Genomic DNA, 17,717 nt, shown 5'->3' with positions numbered 1-17,717 from the left:
ATATTTTGCCTTAGGTACTTCATCAGCATCAACTTGCTATTTAATAATGGCTTGAAGTTGAATGCATTAACATAACATAAACTAGTTATCTATTTTGCATCAGCTGAAATAGAACAAGCTGTAGCTAATAACTTATTATCATATCATCAACTTAAAGTTAGCAAAAAGACAATAACATTTTGACCTCTACCATAGATTTCAAAATTCATCAGATGTACCAAATCAATCATTCATGCACTTTAAATGACAGAAGAAATAAGTAGGTGGCAGCGGCTAAAGATTTAAGTTTTCAGAACTAATCCCATTCTAAATGTTGTAATTTGTTTAATTAACAGGTGGGAACAGGGTAAAAATTTTTGGCTGAGTTTGGTATTGAGGTGAGAATGGGATAGAATCTTAAAAATTTGTAATCTTCAAATCTTACTGGGGCAATAGAAAATGATAGGCCTATGACCAAGAACAGGACATTCATATGTATGTTTTGCAACAATACAAGCAAACTGAGCAAAGGAAGAATTTATTTCCTACAAGTGTTGACAATGAATGCCATTTAATTTATTGCAGGCCAGAGCATCTTCAAAATAGGCCAGAATAAATACAAAATAATATGAAGATTGAAGAGTCAACCTATAGGTTATGGAAATTACTAAGTTCCATTTCTAATAAATAGAAGGTCCAATAAGATGTCAATTTGAGAACTAATATGATATATCCTGTGTTTTAAATTTTCTTCCTAGAAGCTGTACTGCATCATCCAAACTAAACAGGCAACACAATGTTATTGGTTGTTGGGGCCAATATAATACCTGTATAAGTTTTAGCTAATTCAAACAACCGATTAAAATCAGCTAATTTCACTGCTTCACCTGCACTGTTCTCAAGCCATACCTCTCTGATATACTCCGGCAAAGCTAATGTCCAACGCAGCGGGTGTTCAGCCACCTTCTCCTTCAATGTCTCGATGGTGTCGTTCAGATTAACCAACACCTCTATAGGCCTCTTCTTCATGTTCTGCTTCACATGCAATACAATGTCATGGTAGTAGACGTTCACTAATAAGAGATTAGAACTTGTCCAATCTGTTAATGGTGAAGCATCTTTCCATAGCCTCAATTTCAACTCAGTCTCAAGCAGTCGCATATAAGAAACACTGATGGCTTCTCTTTGACTAATTAACTTTTTCAGATCACCAACAGTAAAGGAAAATGGAACCTCCACATGGAACTGCTTCTGAAAATCCTGCGCTGGATGAGGTACCAGGAAAACCTGCACAGTAATCCTCGCTGTGAAAATCGGTGTCAACACCTGTTGAGGCAGAGGCTCAGGTGATGCCAGTTGGGACACCAGTGGAGGCAAAATGACCAGAGGTTGGCACACGGGTGGATGTATATTCAGCAGACTGGCCGGAGATTGAGACACCGGTTGAAGCAGAGACGGAGCTGACATTGGTTGAGGCAGAGGCGTTGGAGGTGACGCCGGTTGAGGCAGAGGCGGTGGAGGTTGAGACAGACTGACCGGAGCTTGAGACACCGGTAGAGGCAGACTGGCCGGAGGTTGAGACACATTCCGCACCTCCATGCCTATGATGGAGCTGTTGCACACCTCAGCCACCTTCATAACTTCAGAGATCATGACGTCGCTACTAAAGGTTGTTGTTAATTCCCTGCCAATAGCGGGATGACGCAAGGTGACTGTTACAGGTTGAGGCAGAGGTCGAGGTGACCCCGGTTGAAGCAGATGTTGAGTCACTGGTTGAGGTGAAATCAGAACCTCCATAGCTACCACCGAGCTGTTGATGTCAACCGCAAAATCAAGAATGCTGGATATGAAATCGTTGCTATGAAATGTGCTTGTAACTTTTTGGTGAATAGCTGGAGGTTGGAAGGTAACGGTGACAAGAGCCATGGTTGTGGTGAAATGGCTTTGGTTGGATTTTTGAATCACTGAGCTTATATTGAGGCAGATAGAGGAGATTTAAAATATGAATTTTCAGCGCCAAATGTTGTCTCCTCTTTTTGGCGTATTATTTTGAATTTTGAATTGAGTTTTGTTTCTCCAGCAGTGGGGAATGGATCGGTTCTGGTTGTAGGTGGTGGGCAATGGATCTGTTTGGGTTTGGCTCAGCCCAATTCCAAGTCCAAATAAAAAGAAAGGGTTTGGCTCAGAATCATTCTCTTCTTTCGACACTCTTTCTCCTTTTTCTCTCTTCTCTGATCGTCCTCCTCATTTTATCTTCATCTCATCAGAATAGAGCTAGAAGTTGCTAATGTCATCGCCTCTGGGGCGCAGATGAAGCCTTTCTTTGCCTCCACTGGTCAGCTGTGGAAGGAGCAGAAGCTAGCCGGAAAACCCGCAAGGTTCGTCATCAGCACTGGCACTCAAGGAGATAAAAGAGCTCCATTAAAGAGCTCATCAAGGATGTCCACTCTTCCACTTCCTCTCACCAACTGTAGCCTTATTTTCCCCTGAGCTGTTAGCTTTCATTTTTGGCCTCAAGGAGCAGTTAATTGAAAACAGAGTCCTATGTCTTGCTAAAATCATGGTAATTTTTTAATTTTTTAAGTCTTTACGTTTTTTCAGTGTTTATTTACATGTATTCTTATTAAACTGTATTTATGTTCTTATTAAACTTCATGTTTTGGTGTTCATAGCAACGAACAAAGCACAGAACAGAGTTCATAGCAAAACATGGATGATTATGTTTTGCTAATAACCAAAGACTCGCAAAAGACTAGCAAAAGTCTTATTTCTGCAATGATTTTCCGACCTTTTCTATTGTTTTGCCTCCCTGCTGTTGTGAAAAAAAGAAATAAAAATTGTATGTTGTATCCTGGTCTTTCTAAAATAATGGAACTCAATTTAAAGTTGTTGGTACTTTAAGAGTGTTTGTTGATTTTGAGAGTTTAAATATTTTAAAATTACAGGTTTGCAGCTATATAATGCATCTCGGGTTAGTTTATATATTTTTTTATACGTTAACTACATATACAGCCTACAACATTCTTTGGAAGATGGATGTCGTAATAAAAAAGACAATAGCATCATAGAAAACAAAAGATCAGATTTAGATTCAAATCTTGCCCAGAGCGTGGAATGCAATATCCGGCATTCCGAGGAACCTCCTTCTCTCATCTCTTTTGAAGAATCTGAAGCCCCTGCTCAAATCGGGGTTACAGAATCTCCTTCTCTGATCTCTTTTGAAGCAACAAAACCCCCTGCCCAAATAGAAGTTGTCAGACAGCCTTCTCCTCTACCTGTACTTGCTGAAGTACAGGATTTGGTCCCTGCAGTGTCACCTTATGTTCATGCTGAGTCGCCTCTGCAGCTGCACGTTGTGAGAGCCAATAACATTTTATCCATCTTTAATGTATTCTATTAAGTAAATGTTTTCTGTGTGCTGATAATTTCTGAAAAATTAAATGTTAATAAAAGTTTGACGTTTTTCTCTCTGTTCCTAATAAATGCTTCTATTTGCAGTCAACTTCTATGATGGAAAATTTTATGAAGCTTGCCAAGTCAAATACGGACAAAAATTTGGAGACTTGTGGTATCCTTGCTGGTCTGCTTGTAAGTGATGTCCACAATTTGTTAAAACTTAAATTGGTGTGCAAAGATAGATCTAAAAGGAGCATAGGTCCCTGAAATTGAGTTGCATATTACCTATTATATAAACGATAATTTATCCATTGCAGAATCTATCCGAGACTCAAAAGAAACTAGGTTTCCTATTTTCATGGTCTTGTGCTTTTGCAATAGCAACAATGTTCTTATTTACTTTAGCTATGTTTGTGTTAATGGATTCATGTATAAGATGCAAAGTATTCTAATATGGTAGTTTAGGAAAATTTTGCTGTTGTGGTTGAGTTTCCTAATGCCTTAAGTACTATATAGTTCAATTGTGAGATTGTGATTTTTGCAATACATCTGATTGCAGAAAAACAGAAAATTTTATATTACTGCTCTAATAATCCCAAAGCAGGAGTCAACATCAGATTCTGTAAGAAATCTTTCCTTACAAATATTTTTGGGCATATGTATGACTATTATTTTTTAAAACCTTACAATTATTATGTACTTTACTACTTTCAGAGCAGTGTCAGGCTACAAATGAAGAGGAAATATTTGAAGTGCAGGATAAACGATCTCTTTTCCCCCTTGGGTGGATACATGTGAGTTTTCAAATCTTGCCTTTGTAAGGAACTGATTCATGCTGTAGAAAGTTTTTTTTTTTTTAATTTCCTTACCTAAATGAAAAAAAGTTATAAGAAATTATGTCATTTAGGGTGTAATTTCTCAATATCTGACTCTTTCATTTGGCTCATAAAATAGAGTTAGCCAAAATCTAAATTCCTTGTATTTTTATCTGCTAGTCTTGAATTGTTGTTTTGACACACTATTTGTGATTTCCAGACACATCCTACACAATCTTGTTTCATGTCATCAATTGATCTGCACACTCACTACTCATATCAGGTAAGTACATTAGTTTTAATTAAAGATTATTTTTATGGATTTGTTTTGCTTTGTCTTTGGAGGTGAATTTGTTTAGTTTTTAGAGAAAATGGTGGAAGAGAGAAAACCAAGAGATTTTAATGATGGTGTTTTCTACTTTTATGTCAAATTCTTCATAGCTGTCATGATAGACTATAAACCTTTATCTAGTGAACATAAAGTTTAGAGTATACTTCATATAGAACATACAAGCTTCTATGCTCCTGAAATTTTTTATGGACCTGCCATATAATTTGGCATAAATTTCTGCGGTCCTTTGTTACTCTACGGAACTAAGTTATTATTTATTAGGTGATTCCTTTATACTTTCTTTCATTGCTTATGTAAATGTATGTTCTCTCTTCAGATTATGCTTCCAGAAGCCGTTGCAATAGTTATGGCACCAAGAGACAGTTCAAGGTAAGGCACATCACAGATGTATCTTGAATTCTTGATTCATAGAGGCATCTTCCCTAATAAATTTTGGAAGCACAATTAGAGACCACCTAAAAAAATTAATAAAGGGTAAATTACATTGACATTCCTTAAGATTAAGCGATATTACACATGATGCTCTCCTATTCATAAAGGCATACACCGACCATCCTTTGAATTTAAGTTATATTAAACTCGTTGCGATTCTAATTTACAAAACGGGAAATTGACCTTTTTTATAAATACAAGAGGAGAGATTAGTGTCTGCATAACAATATATCAAGGTGTGCCCATGTGTGATGTTGCCCAACCTTAGAACAGGTTACTGTAATTTACCGAAATAATAATACATGCATAAACTTTGGAGGAAATCTCTTAACCATGGTTGTTCCTCAAAATATTTGAATATAGTTCTCATACATGGCATTCTACAGAAAACATGGCATTTTTCGGTTGACAGCCCCCCTGGTGGAATGAACGTCATCAAACAATGCCAGCACCGCGGCTTTCATCCACACAGTCAGCCTCCAGATGGTGGTCCTATTTACGACACTTGTACAGATGTTTACATGAATCCTGATTTAAAATTTGATGTAATTGATCTTCGGTGATAAGTGATAGCAACACTCTTTTTCATCTTTGTTTGTATACCATGTTTTTTACCTCTTTATGAATATAAGGTTTGCCATTGCTGTCCGTGGCCATCATGAAAGCAGGTTTTGGCCATGTTTGTATAAGAAGAAATCTTGCCCTTTTGATTGTTATTCTTGGCTGTGCCTTTTCATGCATTCACTCAGGACTTAATCAAATCCTCAACTTTAATTTCAGAAGATAGATTAATTCTAAACATTTCAAAATCATTGCTTACAGTATCCTCAACATTCCTGTGTCTTGTTAATTGTTATTAACACTATAGAGTTAAATTTTGATGTTCGGATGTTAGAGTCTGAGACTCCATATGCTCTACTACTCCCTTTTAAAAATAGCTGTTTTTTTTTTCTTTAATTCATTGAAAAGTTAATGTATTTACACAAAAATGGATGCGGTCTAATATTAAAATTTTAGAATAAATAATTTTATGACATAATAGCACAGCGTAAAAAATTCAAAATTATAGAGTAATACGGTCTAGTATTAAAACTGTGGTGGCTTCCTTTTTAGAGTATAAGAAATCATCACTCACCATTATTAAAATCTGTATTGATGGTAAGACTAATTAATTTGAACTGAAGATTGACGAGGGGTTTCATTGTAACATTTTTGCAACACTAAACCTTGTTGATCATAAATTTGATCCATCTCTCTTTTGGGAACTGTAATTTGATCATGATTCAAGAAAACACGCATAATTTTCCTTGCTTTCAAAGATATGGATAATAGTTTTTAGTGTATATCTTGAATTTATTATTTGACCAAGTATAAGCAGATGGATATCATGTTAAGTAAACTTACCCCCCTTTAAATATTTACGAGGATACTACGTGGTATTTCGGTGTCAAATGTTGCAATTAATTTATTTAATTCTCGTAATATTTTTTTGTTCGACAAATTAAAGATTAATTTATTATAAATTAAAGTTATATTTAAAAATTTGTTACTGCTGAACAAGTTACTACACACAAAATAAAATTCAAATTCAGATACTTAATTAAACAGATAAGCGAATTAACTATTTGACCAATCTAAATTAATTTTAAATGTAGTATCTTAATTTTTAGATTTTATATATATATATATATATATTACTATGTTACTATGTTATGATGACTACGTGGCTAGTATTACTAAAATTAAAGCAACGCTATTTTATAAAATATAAATTTACTAGTTAAGTACCATTAGATCAATAACTTTTATTATATGTAGTACTTTTGCATTAAAATGTGTCAAATCTATAGATGCAACTATACTTGTGGATATGACGACGATTATTTTTTGGTACTCAATGGGGAGCCATGCAGTCGTAACCCATTCACTCAATATATTTTGTAACATGTTTTACTAATGGTAACTAATTTAGAACCATGTATACATCTCATATTTCCCCATTCATTCAATATATTTCATAACATATTTTATTATTGGACTTTTAAAAATTATACACTAATACGTTTTTAAAAATTATAATAATTTAGTAGAATACAAGATTTGCCATCATCATAATCATTAGAATAATTGATTTGTTTTTAAATATTATTTTATGTTTTATTAGTTTTTCAATTTAATTTTTTAGATAAAAATATTAAAATATCTAATAAATATTAGTTTTATTATATCTATATAGACTGATAAAGAATTTGTAATCATAATTTTTATAATTTAAATCTTTCAAACTAAGTTCCATATATACATTTATATTTTCTTATATCATCTTTAAAAAAATAGATAATTTTTTATCTAATTTAATTTAATATTATTTTATTAGCTTCTTAATTGAATTTTTTTGTAACAAAAATATTCAATAAGTATTTTATTAATTTTTATCATTATAATTATAATTTTTTTACATATGTTACAGTTTATATATTTAAAGAATTGCATCTTATGAGTTTGATCTTAATTTTTTAGAATTAGACAATGAAAATAATAAAAATGCTAAAAATTTAATTCTAATTCAATTATTAAATATTTCAAAGTTACTCAAAACCCAAAAAATACCATTCTAGAGTATTTCGTAAAATTTATTTATAAAATTATTCATTTATTATCAAATTTTAAAGATAATGGTATTTATAAATTTTGTTTCTATATAAATGCTGTTATATATTTTTTATATGAAAATCTTTTACTCTCTCAAAAATTATTTTCAAGATCCGTCACTGTTAGTAATGTAACATATTGTGAGTGTGATTGCATCTTTAAATTAAGTAAGTCTTTTTTTTTTTAATAGTTAAACAGTTTACTTTCTAAACACAACTTTTGAAGCATTGATTTTTCTAACCTTTTTATCTTTTTCTAAGTTATTACCAATTATGTGCTCAGAACAGTCCTCCCCGTTTATCATTGTCAAACGATGATGTTGCTCAACTACATGTTTTACCTATGAAACAAAATTCACAAGAAGTTCCTTGCAAGAACACAACAACAATGTTGCTTAACAATGATGATGATGATGATGACTCAAATTCTGAATTTGAGTTCATTACAACAAGCAACAACATCTTTGAGTTTGAATCATCTTCTGCTGATGAACTCTTCTCAAATGGTGTGATCCTTCCAATTCAGATTCAAGAGAGAAAAACCGCCACAAACAATGCTGCTAGAAAACACATGATCAACCTTCAACATCATACAAAGCTTCTTCCTCCAAGACCATCTTCTTCTTTTCATACAAGTAATGATCAAATGAAGAAAGAAACCATTATTAAAGAACTCTTAGAGTTGAGTTGTTGTGAAGAAAATGAAGAGAAGAAGAACAAGAAAAAGAAGCACCCTCATTGTTCTTCATCATCATCATTCTAGGGATTCAGTAGAAGCAAGAGTCTAAACTGTGAAACAAAGAAAAGCTTGATTTGTTCTTTGCCTCTTTTGTCAAGAAGCAATTCAACCGGTTCTGTGAAGAATAATCAAAAGAGAATGAGCTCACTCAACAACAAATCCTCATCATCATCAGATTCTTGGTCATGTTCTAGCTTAAACTACCTCTTTCCTGTGCAAAAATCTGCAGCTTCAGGTAAGATTTATGGCCATGGTGGTAGTATTAGGATTAGCCCTGTTTTGAATGTACCAACTCCTTATGTTTCCAAAGGGAGTTCAAATCTATTTGGATTTGGTTCTTTACTTATAATTATAATTACGATCAAAAATTTAATTTTAATGTCACAAAATGTATAAAATTTTATACAGATGTTTAATTATATTTGAAGTAATTATTTTTGTTAAATATGATTAGATTACTGAATACATGTGTAAAATTGTTTTACTTTAACCATATATCAAAATTAATACATATAATATTATTGATTTGTCATCTTTGATACTACATATTTGTAGTGGAAGTTAATGTCACAAAAATAAAGGTATGGAATGTCATATATAGTTTAAATTAAATCTGAAGAAAGATTAATGTGTATTTTTACAAAAGAGAAAGTGTTACCTGTAACAACACAATGACAGAAGATATAAATAAATACATGTAATATTATATATGGTGATCCGTACGGTGATATTAAGTAGTCAAAAAATAATTACAATATAAAAATATTATATAAAATTTTTTATTCTCTTGATAAATAATTGACATATATTTTTTATCATTCACTATTCTTATCATCCATTTTTTTCTACATGTTTAGAATCATTAATGTTCTTTTCAAAATCAATTTTTAGTTTTTTCCAAATCAAATTCCTAACATCCTTCAATCACATTATTACTCATTAAAATATAATTTCTCTGCAGAAATTATAGAGGTTAAATTAAAAAATTTTAACAACTTCTACTATACAACTCATATTTTAGATATAGACTATTAAAAAATAATAAATAAAATATAAACAAAAATTAAAAAATAAATTTTTAAAAATAATTATTAACTCGTTATATTAAAATCAATAAATAAAAATACATATGAATATTAAATAAAAAATATTAAAATAATTAAAATCATGATCTATTAGTGTACATATGAGATAATTTAAAGAATACAATAAGATATATAGTTTAAAATTTGATAATATTAATTATAAAAATTTATTATTTATAGATATCATATGTATAAAATTATGAATATTATGAGCACAAAATTATGGATGTTAATAATATGAAACTATGGAGGTTATGTGTATGAATTTATGAATGTTAGGAGTAAATTTATCAATTGAATAAATTAATTTAAGAATTTAACATTTTTTTCAAATTCAATTTTGATAGAATTCAAAAACATATGTGTTAACTTGATAGTTACTTATGCAATAACTAAAAAATGATATGTGTATTCATGTAATATCTAATAAATATGAATTTAATTTTTAGATGTTAGTTGTATGTAATTATAGATATTATGTATATGAACTTATAAATGTTATGTGTATGAACTTAGTTAGCACAATATAATTATAAATGCGAATAAAAATACAAAAAAAAATCAGTTTATTACCATATTTCATTAAAGTTAGTGTGGTTTTTTATATTCTCGAAAATTGGTTGACGGGCAATAATCTTATTAAGTGAGACTCTCTGTTGTTCAAACTATTCTTCAACTCCTTCCGACTAGGGGTGGGAAAAGGCCAGGCGGCTTGCAGTCTGGCCTGTGTTTGACTTGGCCTGGCTGACCTGTTATGAAATAGGCACAGGTTGAGCCTCTTATAAAAGCCTTATTATGTTAATAGGCCAAGTTTAGGCTCACTAATTAGCCTTATTGGCCTGTCAGGTCTGCCTGGGCCTGTTAATATATAATTACATATATAAATAATTTTTTCATCATTAATAAAATTATGAGATATTTTAAATTTATTATATTTAATTATAAATAATTTTATATATTTAAATATTTTATAATTTAGAATTTCTTATAAATATTAAATATGACATATCATATATAAATATATTTATTAAAAAATAATGTTTTTAAATAATATTTTTATTTTTGTAAAAAAATATTATCAGATCTTTTAACAGGCTTCAGGCTAGGCCAGACTGAATAGTAGGTCATATTTAGTACTTTAAAAAAAGCCTATAGCAGGCTACAGGTCAGGCTCAGGCCAATTAACTACATGACAGGCTAGTTAAGAGCAAAGTCTGGCCTGTTTCTACCCCTACTTCCGACATAAATAGCGTGTTAAGGTCGAATTCAAATGTCGTATTATTTACAATAATAAAGACGACTTATTGTAAATTTCCTTAATCTATCCCAATTGTGCTTGTAATTGAAGTAGAATTGAGATTTTTTTGTCTCAAAGGGAGTATACACCTTCATAGTTATTCTAATAATGATAAACCTATTAAACAAGGCCTTTACGTTTGCTAACTCTTGGAATGATAATAAATAAAATAATTAAAAATCAATTATAATTAAAATTATTTAATGAATATTATTATTATAGTTCTTTATTATTATTAGTATTTATTGTATTCTTAAATATAAAATTCAAATTATAAAAAAAATATTAAGTGGTAATTACAAAAATATCTAATAATTAGGAATATAGTATTATAATTAATATCATTAATAATTGAGACCCATAAGGGTATGATAAGTGGATTCATAGGAGAGTGAAATAAAAAATCAAAATGTTATTAAATTATATAAATGAAATTATGAAATACATTTCAAAAAATTTTGGTAGTTATGACCAAAAATTTTTTGTTACCAAACTTTTTTTTTATATAGCAATTTAGGTTGATAACCACATAAAATTTTTTTATATAGCTACTATAAAAGAAGAATATTGATAAACAGTTAAAAATATAGAATACACTAGACATTACTAATACATAAATAAATATTTTTTAATGTATAATATTTTAAATGAGAAATATAATATTTATTTTTAAATGATAATATAAAATATATAAATATAAAAAATATATTTTTTATTTATCAAAATTAATTATCATACAATAAAATTTTTATAATATTAAAAAATTATATTAAAATAATATTTTAAACTACAATATAAAATAATCAAATTTTATTATTTGACAAATAATTAAATTTTTTATATTAAAATTTTATTAACAAATTAATTTATTAAAAATATTTTTATATAATATAATTTGTTATTAAAATATTTATAAAAATGTAATTTATTAAAATTTTTCAGATTTTATTACAATAAACAAGAATAATGATGTAACATTGTTGATGCAGCAGTGAATACTGAAAACTGCTATTGGATAAGTAATTCCCCTCTTAATAGATGTAAAATGTGTTACATGACATAAAAAGTAGCGTGGCCAAAAAAGAAATATACTAAATACCTACGTATTTTTTATATATTTTCACATATATAATTATATATTTTGAATATATACCTATATTAGCTATTAAATATATTTTAACAATTTATGTAATTATTTCACGTGGATTTTATCATTATGATATAAATAATAAGTTGAAAAATAAATATTTTAAAATTTATTAAAAAACATTAATAATAATTTAGATAGATGAATAATAATAATAATAATAATAATAATTAATAATTTTTATCGAAAAAAATTTAATGTATCTTATTTATTAAATTATACACATAAATATAATTATTAAATTGATTGACAATATAATAATTATTTATGATCATAATTATTATATATAATATTTGTTAATAATAGAATATTTTAATGAAAACTAGTACTGAAATTTTTTTTTCCGTGTAACTATTATGATAATTATTTTATGTTATCATGTCTTTGAAAATTGAGAATGCTTCTATAAAGTTGTAAAAAATGTCCTTATGTAAAGATGTCTACGAGTTTTAAATAAACCGATTTTTTTAAAATTTTTTAACTAACCAAAATAAAATTAATTTTAATATTCTGAAAACTGGCCGAACTGAACGGTCTAATCGGTTCAACTGAAAATCGGCTTTAAAAATAATTCGGTCCACTTTCCAAACCCACTCCTTCCCCTCTAACACCCACCCATTCCCCCTAGCACCTACTCCGCCCCCAATACGTGAATCCATATATCACTATTCCCTGAACGCTGAACCCAAATCAAACTCACCCTACCAAAACCCTAAGTTCTCCCTGCAACGGTTCTGCCGCGGTGCCGCCGCCGTCCGTGCTGTCGACGCCTCTGCTTCCCCTCTTGTAGTTCGGCGTCCTCTTTCCCCTGTCCCCGTCCTCCCCGGATTCTCTCGAACTTGGAGCAGCTTGCGGCTGTGTCGCCACTCGCTGTCGTCGCGCCGGGCGCCGTCCATGTCGCCGTCGAAGGTAAGCGGCACTGCCTTCACTTCCTCAGTTCTCTTCTTCTTCACTCCCCGCTGTTGTTGATTTTTGAATGTGACCTGTTGTTGATTTTTGAATGTGAAACTGTGAATGGATTAATGGGAAATCAAATAATTGATTTTGTGCTGTTGCTCTTTTTTTAATTCCTGAAATTTTTGTTGAAATTTTCTTCCTGCTGCTTAAAATAGAAATCAAATCATTATTGAAATTTTTGTTTAGCTTTATTGATTTCAGGTTTAGTGTGATTAGGGATTACTAGTTACTGTTTTGTAACGATTGTTGCTGAATGCTAAAAATGGAAATCAAATCAAGTGTTGTTTGTTGCTGAAGGATAATTTTTCTTGCTTAATGCTGAATGCTGTTGGTAGTATTAATTTTGCTGCTGTTATGAACTTAGCTGAGTTTTTTCGTTGCCTAATTGCCATGCTATTGTTGTATCTTGCTATGTTATACTTCTAGTTTCTAGTAGTTTTTGTTCAAGTTTTTCCTTATTGATGTATATTGTTTTAAGCAATTGTGAAGTTGAGAGGAAGAAGTTTGGAATCAGTCCTAGAAAATAGGTTGTTAGTTGTTTTGGTTGTTGATCAAGATTTGTATGTCACAAAATGATCAATGGGAGAAAGTTGTGGAAGGTCATGTTTTAAGTTCTGTTATTTTGATTGAGAATTACTACATCTACATACAATATAGACAAAGATTAGTGAGTAGTTTTCTTTGAATTCTATCAATAGCAGGTATAAACGAAATTTTGTTTCATTATCCACGTTTAGATTTAATGATTACTTTATTTTGAGACGTAAGGTGTGACTGCAGCAGCTAAACAACTATTGGCTTTGATGTTACGTTGGAAAGCCAAAAGAACCCACCGTACCACTGATATGTAAATATCCGAAGGAAAATGGGAAAAGGGTTTTGAATTTGGATTGAATTTTTGGTCAAGTGTGACTTCATTCTAACTTGTGAGCAACCCCTTGCTAATTGCTAACCAAATGGATAAAAAGGTTATTTAGTCTTATTTGGCAACCTTTTCAATTTTGACACGTTTTACATCATCTAAAAAATAATAAAGTATTTTTTTGTTTATCTCAAACGTGTATACTTAATTTCTTAACTTATTTTGATCTTTTAATTTCACGCGCCATTTTACTCCTGATGGTTCTATAATCTATACTGTTATATATTAGCAGTTAAATTAATCAGTTGAATTGCTGAGTCTTCTTGTTGAAGTTAAGCTTCAACTTCCCAATTTTCCTATCATTGTAAAAATTCTTGCCATTGTTGAACTGCTTCAGTACTTGGCTATATAATCATTATGTACTTAGGCTTAATTATTAGGTAATTGTCCTGAATATTAGTTTCACCAGAAATCTCAAAGAAACTAAAATGTTTCTGTTGTTCTTGTTGAATTGAATTGATGAAAAATAAAATGAGAAAGTTTAATTTACAGGCGAACTTCTGTTAGGTAAACCACCCGTAACATGAGGTTACTAATCTTTCTCTTCTTCCGCCATCAAAATTTGATGGCTATTACTAAAAGGTATTTTTTTTTCTTTTCATTGTTTAGTTTTCTTATTATATTTTGTTTTGAGGCATTCAGGTTCAAAAGTCAGTAAGTAGCAAGAATTTTGTGATCACATATCTTCTAGAGGTATGCTCTTTAATTTCTCCTCATTCTCCGTTCTCCCATTGCTTGCTGTATGCAGTTTGATTGTTGGTTGTAATAGCATCTGAATTGGTTTTGTAGTAAAATATGAACAAAGCTAAGACAATTGAGACTTTAAGAGTGATTCCTCTTATATGCATACTCTGTTAATTGTTGAATGCAGCTTCCAGAGCCGTTTAGTGTCATTTTCACATGGTTTGCCGCTGTTCCCCTCCTTGTGTGATTGGCTCGGTCACTTACAAGTGCTATTATAAAGGATTCCTTGATTCTAGAGGTACAAGAATTTCTGTAACTGTTTATATTTTGAGGTTATACCATACCATACCATACCATAAACTAAAGTAATTTGTTTTTTTGAAGGGTCCCTGTCCTAACTGTGGTACTGAAAATCCACATACTTCATTCTTGCGTACTATACTTTCTATTTCAAGTGGGGATTCCACCAATAAAGTCAAATGTGAAAAGCAAGTATAACACTACTTCACTTACTCATTTTATATAATAATATTTGTTCATGATAGATAATTAGTCTGACAATCGAAATTAACATTATGCTCAGCTGTGGTACCGCATTGGTGTATGATTCAACTACAAGATTGATTACAATACCAGAATGAAGCAGTTCCTAAGTGGAGTACGTGAAGATATATATAAGACACACAAATGGGTAGTGACTAATTTTATCAGGTCAGAAAACAGTAGTGATAAATCACTATTATAATTGCAGCACCACTCCATGTATTCAGCACCACACCTTTACTTAATTATATATATATTCAGTACTAACCGACATGTTTGTGTTGGTGCAGTGGCAAGCCATGATTCTGCCTGATAGATACATTGAGGATAGAACTCAGTAGGATCAAACTCAAGCAGCGGGGTTGAGTTCAAACCTTTTCGCAGCTACTGCTTTGTCATTAACCAACATTTTTTTTGTGTGTATTTTATTATTTTGGTCCCACCAACATTTTTTAACTAAAATATCACCTTATATTAGCCAAATTATATCACATTACTTTCACATATATTATTCTACTTTTATCATTGAATCCGCCAATAATAAGATGTATACAAATATTATTCTACTTTCACATATATATTCTACTATTAACGAAGCAAGTTACAATAAAGCTTTGACTTAGTTACAAATTTATAAACGAATCAAATTCAAGTTGTCACTACTATATTAATACTGAATTAAAGTTGCATTAAATTGTTAGTATTTTATTTTAGACTTGTTTCTGTTTTAAAAATATTATCTAAATTTATTTAACACTATAATATTGTATCATAAATAGCTTAACTAATAACATTAAGCAAAAAATAATAAATTAAAGAAATTAATTTTCTTCTGTTACTTGGATTAATAGTTGGTGTAACAAATTTTTTTGTAAGTATTAATATACTATTAATATTTTTTTTTCTTCCAAACACCTTTTTACTTAAATGAAAGTATTTTATAATATACTATTAATATTTTGTAAAATAATATAATATTATAATTATTTATAATATCTTGAATTTTTTATCTTTATCTTTTTATAACTAGTAATATTTTTGTGTAAGTACACAAATATACCCTTAGCTTCTTTTCTTATTTATTTTTTTCTATAAACATATTACAATTGTTAGTTTTCTATCGTAGTTAAGAAGATGGTCTGAATTTGCGTGATTTTTGTATATTCAGTCTAGTCAAGGTATTTTCATTGGTTGTAGTTGCAAAAACAATGTTAATGTATAAATATCTAAGGTCTAGAATTCAATACCATAGATATTATTTAAATAACTGAATTCTAATATTAGGATTTTATTAGTTTAATCTCAAAAAAACTGTTCTAATTTAATACTAATTATACTACACATAAATTATACTAGTGTTCATACCCTGGCCCAATGCTAAGGGCCCAGGTCCAATCGAAAGGCCTGATCCAATAGATTAAACCTAGCAAAGCACCCACCTCCACTCAAGAGATCGGTGTCAACCCCGACTTGGTACGAAGAAGTCGGTTGTGAGATTAGCTGGCAGATAAATACTCATTCAAATGAGTAACCGCCCCTAAAATCTCTCTAACCACTTCTTAAAGCCGTATCTTAACCTCCCTAAGATAATGGGACGGTTACCATCCTAAAGATACGGCACTACTCCAACGGTGGTTATTGGCTCACCACTATAAATACACTGACACCCCTCAGGTATCACTAAGTCCAATACTCTATAAGACCTGCTTACACCCTTGCTAACTTAGGCATCGGAGTGTCTTTGCAGGTACCACCCCCCATTCACTCGCGAGCACAAGTCGGACGGAGCCTCCCGAGTTGCGAACCTACCTGGAGTCTTCCTCCATCACTCACTTGGGCCGCCGAACGCCATCCATTGGATTAATCTCCGGTTACCTACCGTAACATTGGCGCCGTTGCCGGGGACCCGCGAGATCATCCCTCGATGGCAGAAAGATCCCATGAAGAAGGCCATGTCGAGACGGATTCTGAGCAAGAGAATCTAGACATGGACAATGACAATGAAGACACAGCCCTACATCAAGACAATGATCAACACAGAGAGGGTACCTCCGGAGTAAAGAATCCGAAGGTAAATTCCTCAGATGGGCGTGAATCAGAAAAAGGCGGACCAGCTCACGTAGCTGAACTAATAGGATTGGTCCATAGCCGCCTGGAGCAATTGGAACAAAAACGGGAGAGGCAAAAGGAAACCGAAAGGTACCTTAAAGAAGAGATGGAACGGCGAAAAGAGTTAGAAAGAAAACTCTTGCAGCTAGAATCCTCTCTCAAGAACTCCCGCGACGAAGGAGAAGATCAACTCCCAGGCGGAGAAGATCCTTTCAGCGAGGACATAATGAGGGCAAAGGTTCCAAGGAACTTCAAAAGCCCTGATATGGACCTCTATGATGGAACTACGGATCCAAAGCATCATCTTAGCAATTTTAAAAGCCGGATGTATCTGGCTGACGCCTCCGACGCTACGAGATGCAAGGCTTTCCCGACCACTTTATCGAAAGCAGCGATGAAGTGGTTCGATAGCCTTCCCCCAAGATCCATCACTAGTTTTGAAGACCTCTCGAGGAAATTCTTGATGAGGTTCTCAATCCAAAAAGATAAGGTAAAACATGCGCCGAGCCTCCTGGGAATAAAACAGGAGGTCGGAGAGTCTTTACGAGCCTCTATGGAAAGGTTCAATAAGGCATGTTTAGAGATCCAAGACCTGCCCACAGAGGCAGT

At 31.4% G+C, this 17,717-nt stretch overlaps 2 protein-coding genes and 1 long non-coding RNA gene across 5 annotated transcripts; all 3 read left to right on the top strand.

The window, feature by feature from the left end:
- The first annotated feature begins 691 nt into the window (after positions 1–691).
- Positions 692–5,732, top strand: LOC130982253 (AMSH-like ubiquitin thioesterase 1). Its single transcript, XM_057906168.1, is given in 10 exon segments — positions 692–1,088; positions 1,186–2,154; positions 2,247–2,542; positions 3,478–3,567; positions 3,935–3,997; positions 4,095–4,169; positions 4,411–4,473; positions 4,859–4,911; positions 5,361–5,388; positions 5,391–5,732. Coding segments are annotated over 8 exon segments (522 nt in total). The 5' UTR covers positions 692–1,088; positions 1,186–2,154; positions 2,247–2,539; the 3' UTR covers positions 5,538–5,732.
- Positions 5,733–6,844: 1,112 nt separating this feature from the next.
- On the top strand, positions 6,845–8,826 carry LOC130981377 (uncharacterized). The gene is made up of 4 exons (XM_057904967.1): positions 6,845–6,864; positions 7,887–8,343; positions 8,389–8,698; positions 8,819–8,826. Exons 1-4 carry the CDS (start codon positions 6,845–6,847, stop codon positions 8,824–8,826), a joined length of 795 nt encoding a protein of 264 aa, XP_057760950.1.
- Positions 8,827–12,503: 3,677 nt separating this feature from the next.
- On the top strand, positions 12,504–15,542 carry LOC130979851 (uncharacterized). 3 transcript variants are annotated; one of them, XR_009086757.1, is made up of 7 exons: positions 12,504–12,802; positions 14,265–14,300; positions 14,415–14,465; positions 14,644–14,754; positions 14,841–14,948; positions 15,040–15,167; positions 15,290–15,542. It is a non-coding gene; the product is annotated as an uncharacterized LOC130979851 (long non-coding RNA). The 3 variants fall into 3 exon arrangements; XR_009086755.1 differs by lacking the exon at positions 14,265–14,300; XR_009086756.1 differs by having other exon boundaries at positions 14,265–14,465.
- The last annotated feature ends 2,175 nt before the right edge of the window (positions 15,543–17,717 follow it).

This window comes from Arachis stenosperma, chromosome 5 (genome assembly GCF_014773155.1).
Source record: "Arachis stenosperma cultivar V10309 chromosome 5, arast.V10309.gnm1.PFL2, whole genome shotgun sequence".
Lineage (NCBI taxonomy): Eukaryota > Viridiplantae > Streptophyta > Magnoliopsida > Fabales > Fabaceae > Arachis > Arachis stenosperma.
The sequence above is the reverse complement of the archived record's forward strand: the minus strand, read 5'-3'. Positions and strand labels throughout refer to the sequence as shown.

Bases quoted from the DNA above. Each gene is read 5' to 3' on its own strand.
- LOC130981377 (XM_057904967.1), top strand. From the start codon at position 6,845: ATGACGACGATTATTTTTTG. The intron at 6,865-7,886 runs GTACTCAATGGG...TCTTTTTCTAAG, and splicing joins ATGACGACGATTATTTTTTG to TTATTACCAATTATGTGCTC. The intron at 8,344-8,388 runs AAGAAAAAGAAG...TCATCATTCTAG, and splicing joins AAAATGAAGAGAAGAAGAAC to GGATTCAGTAGAAGCAAGAG.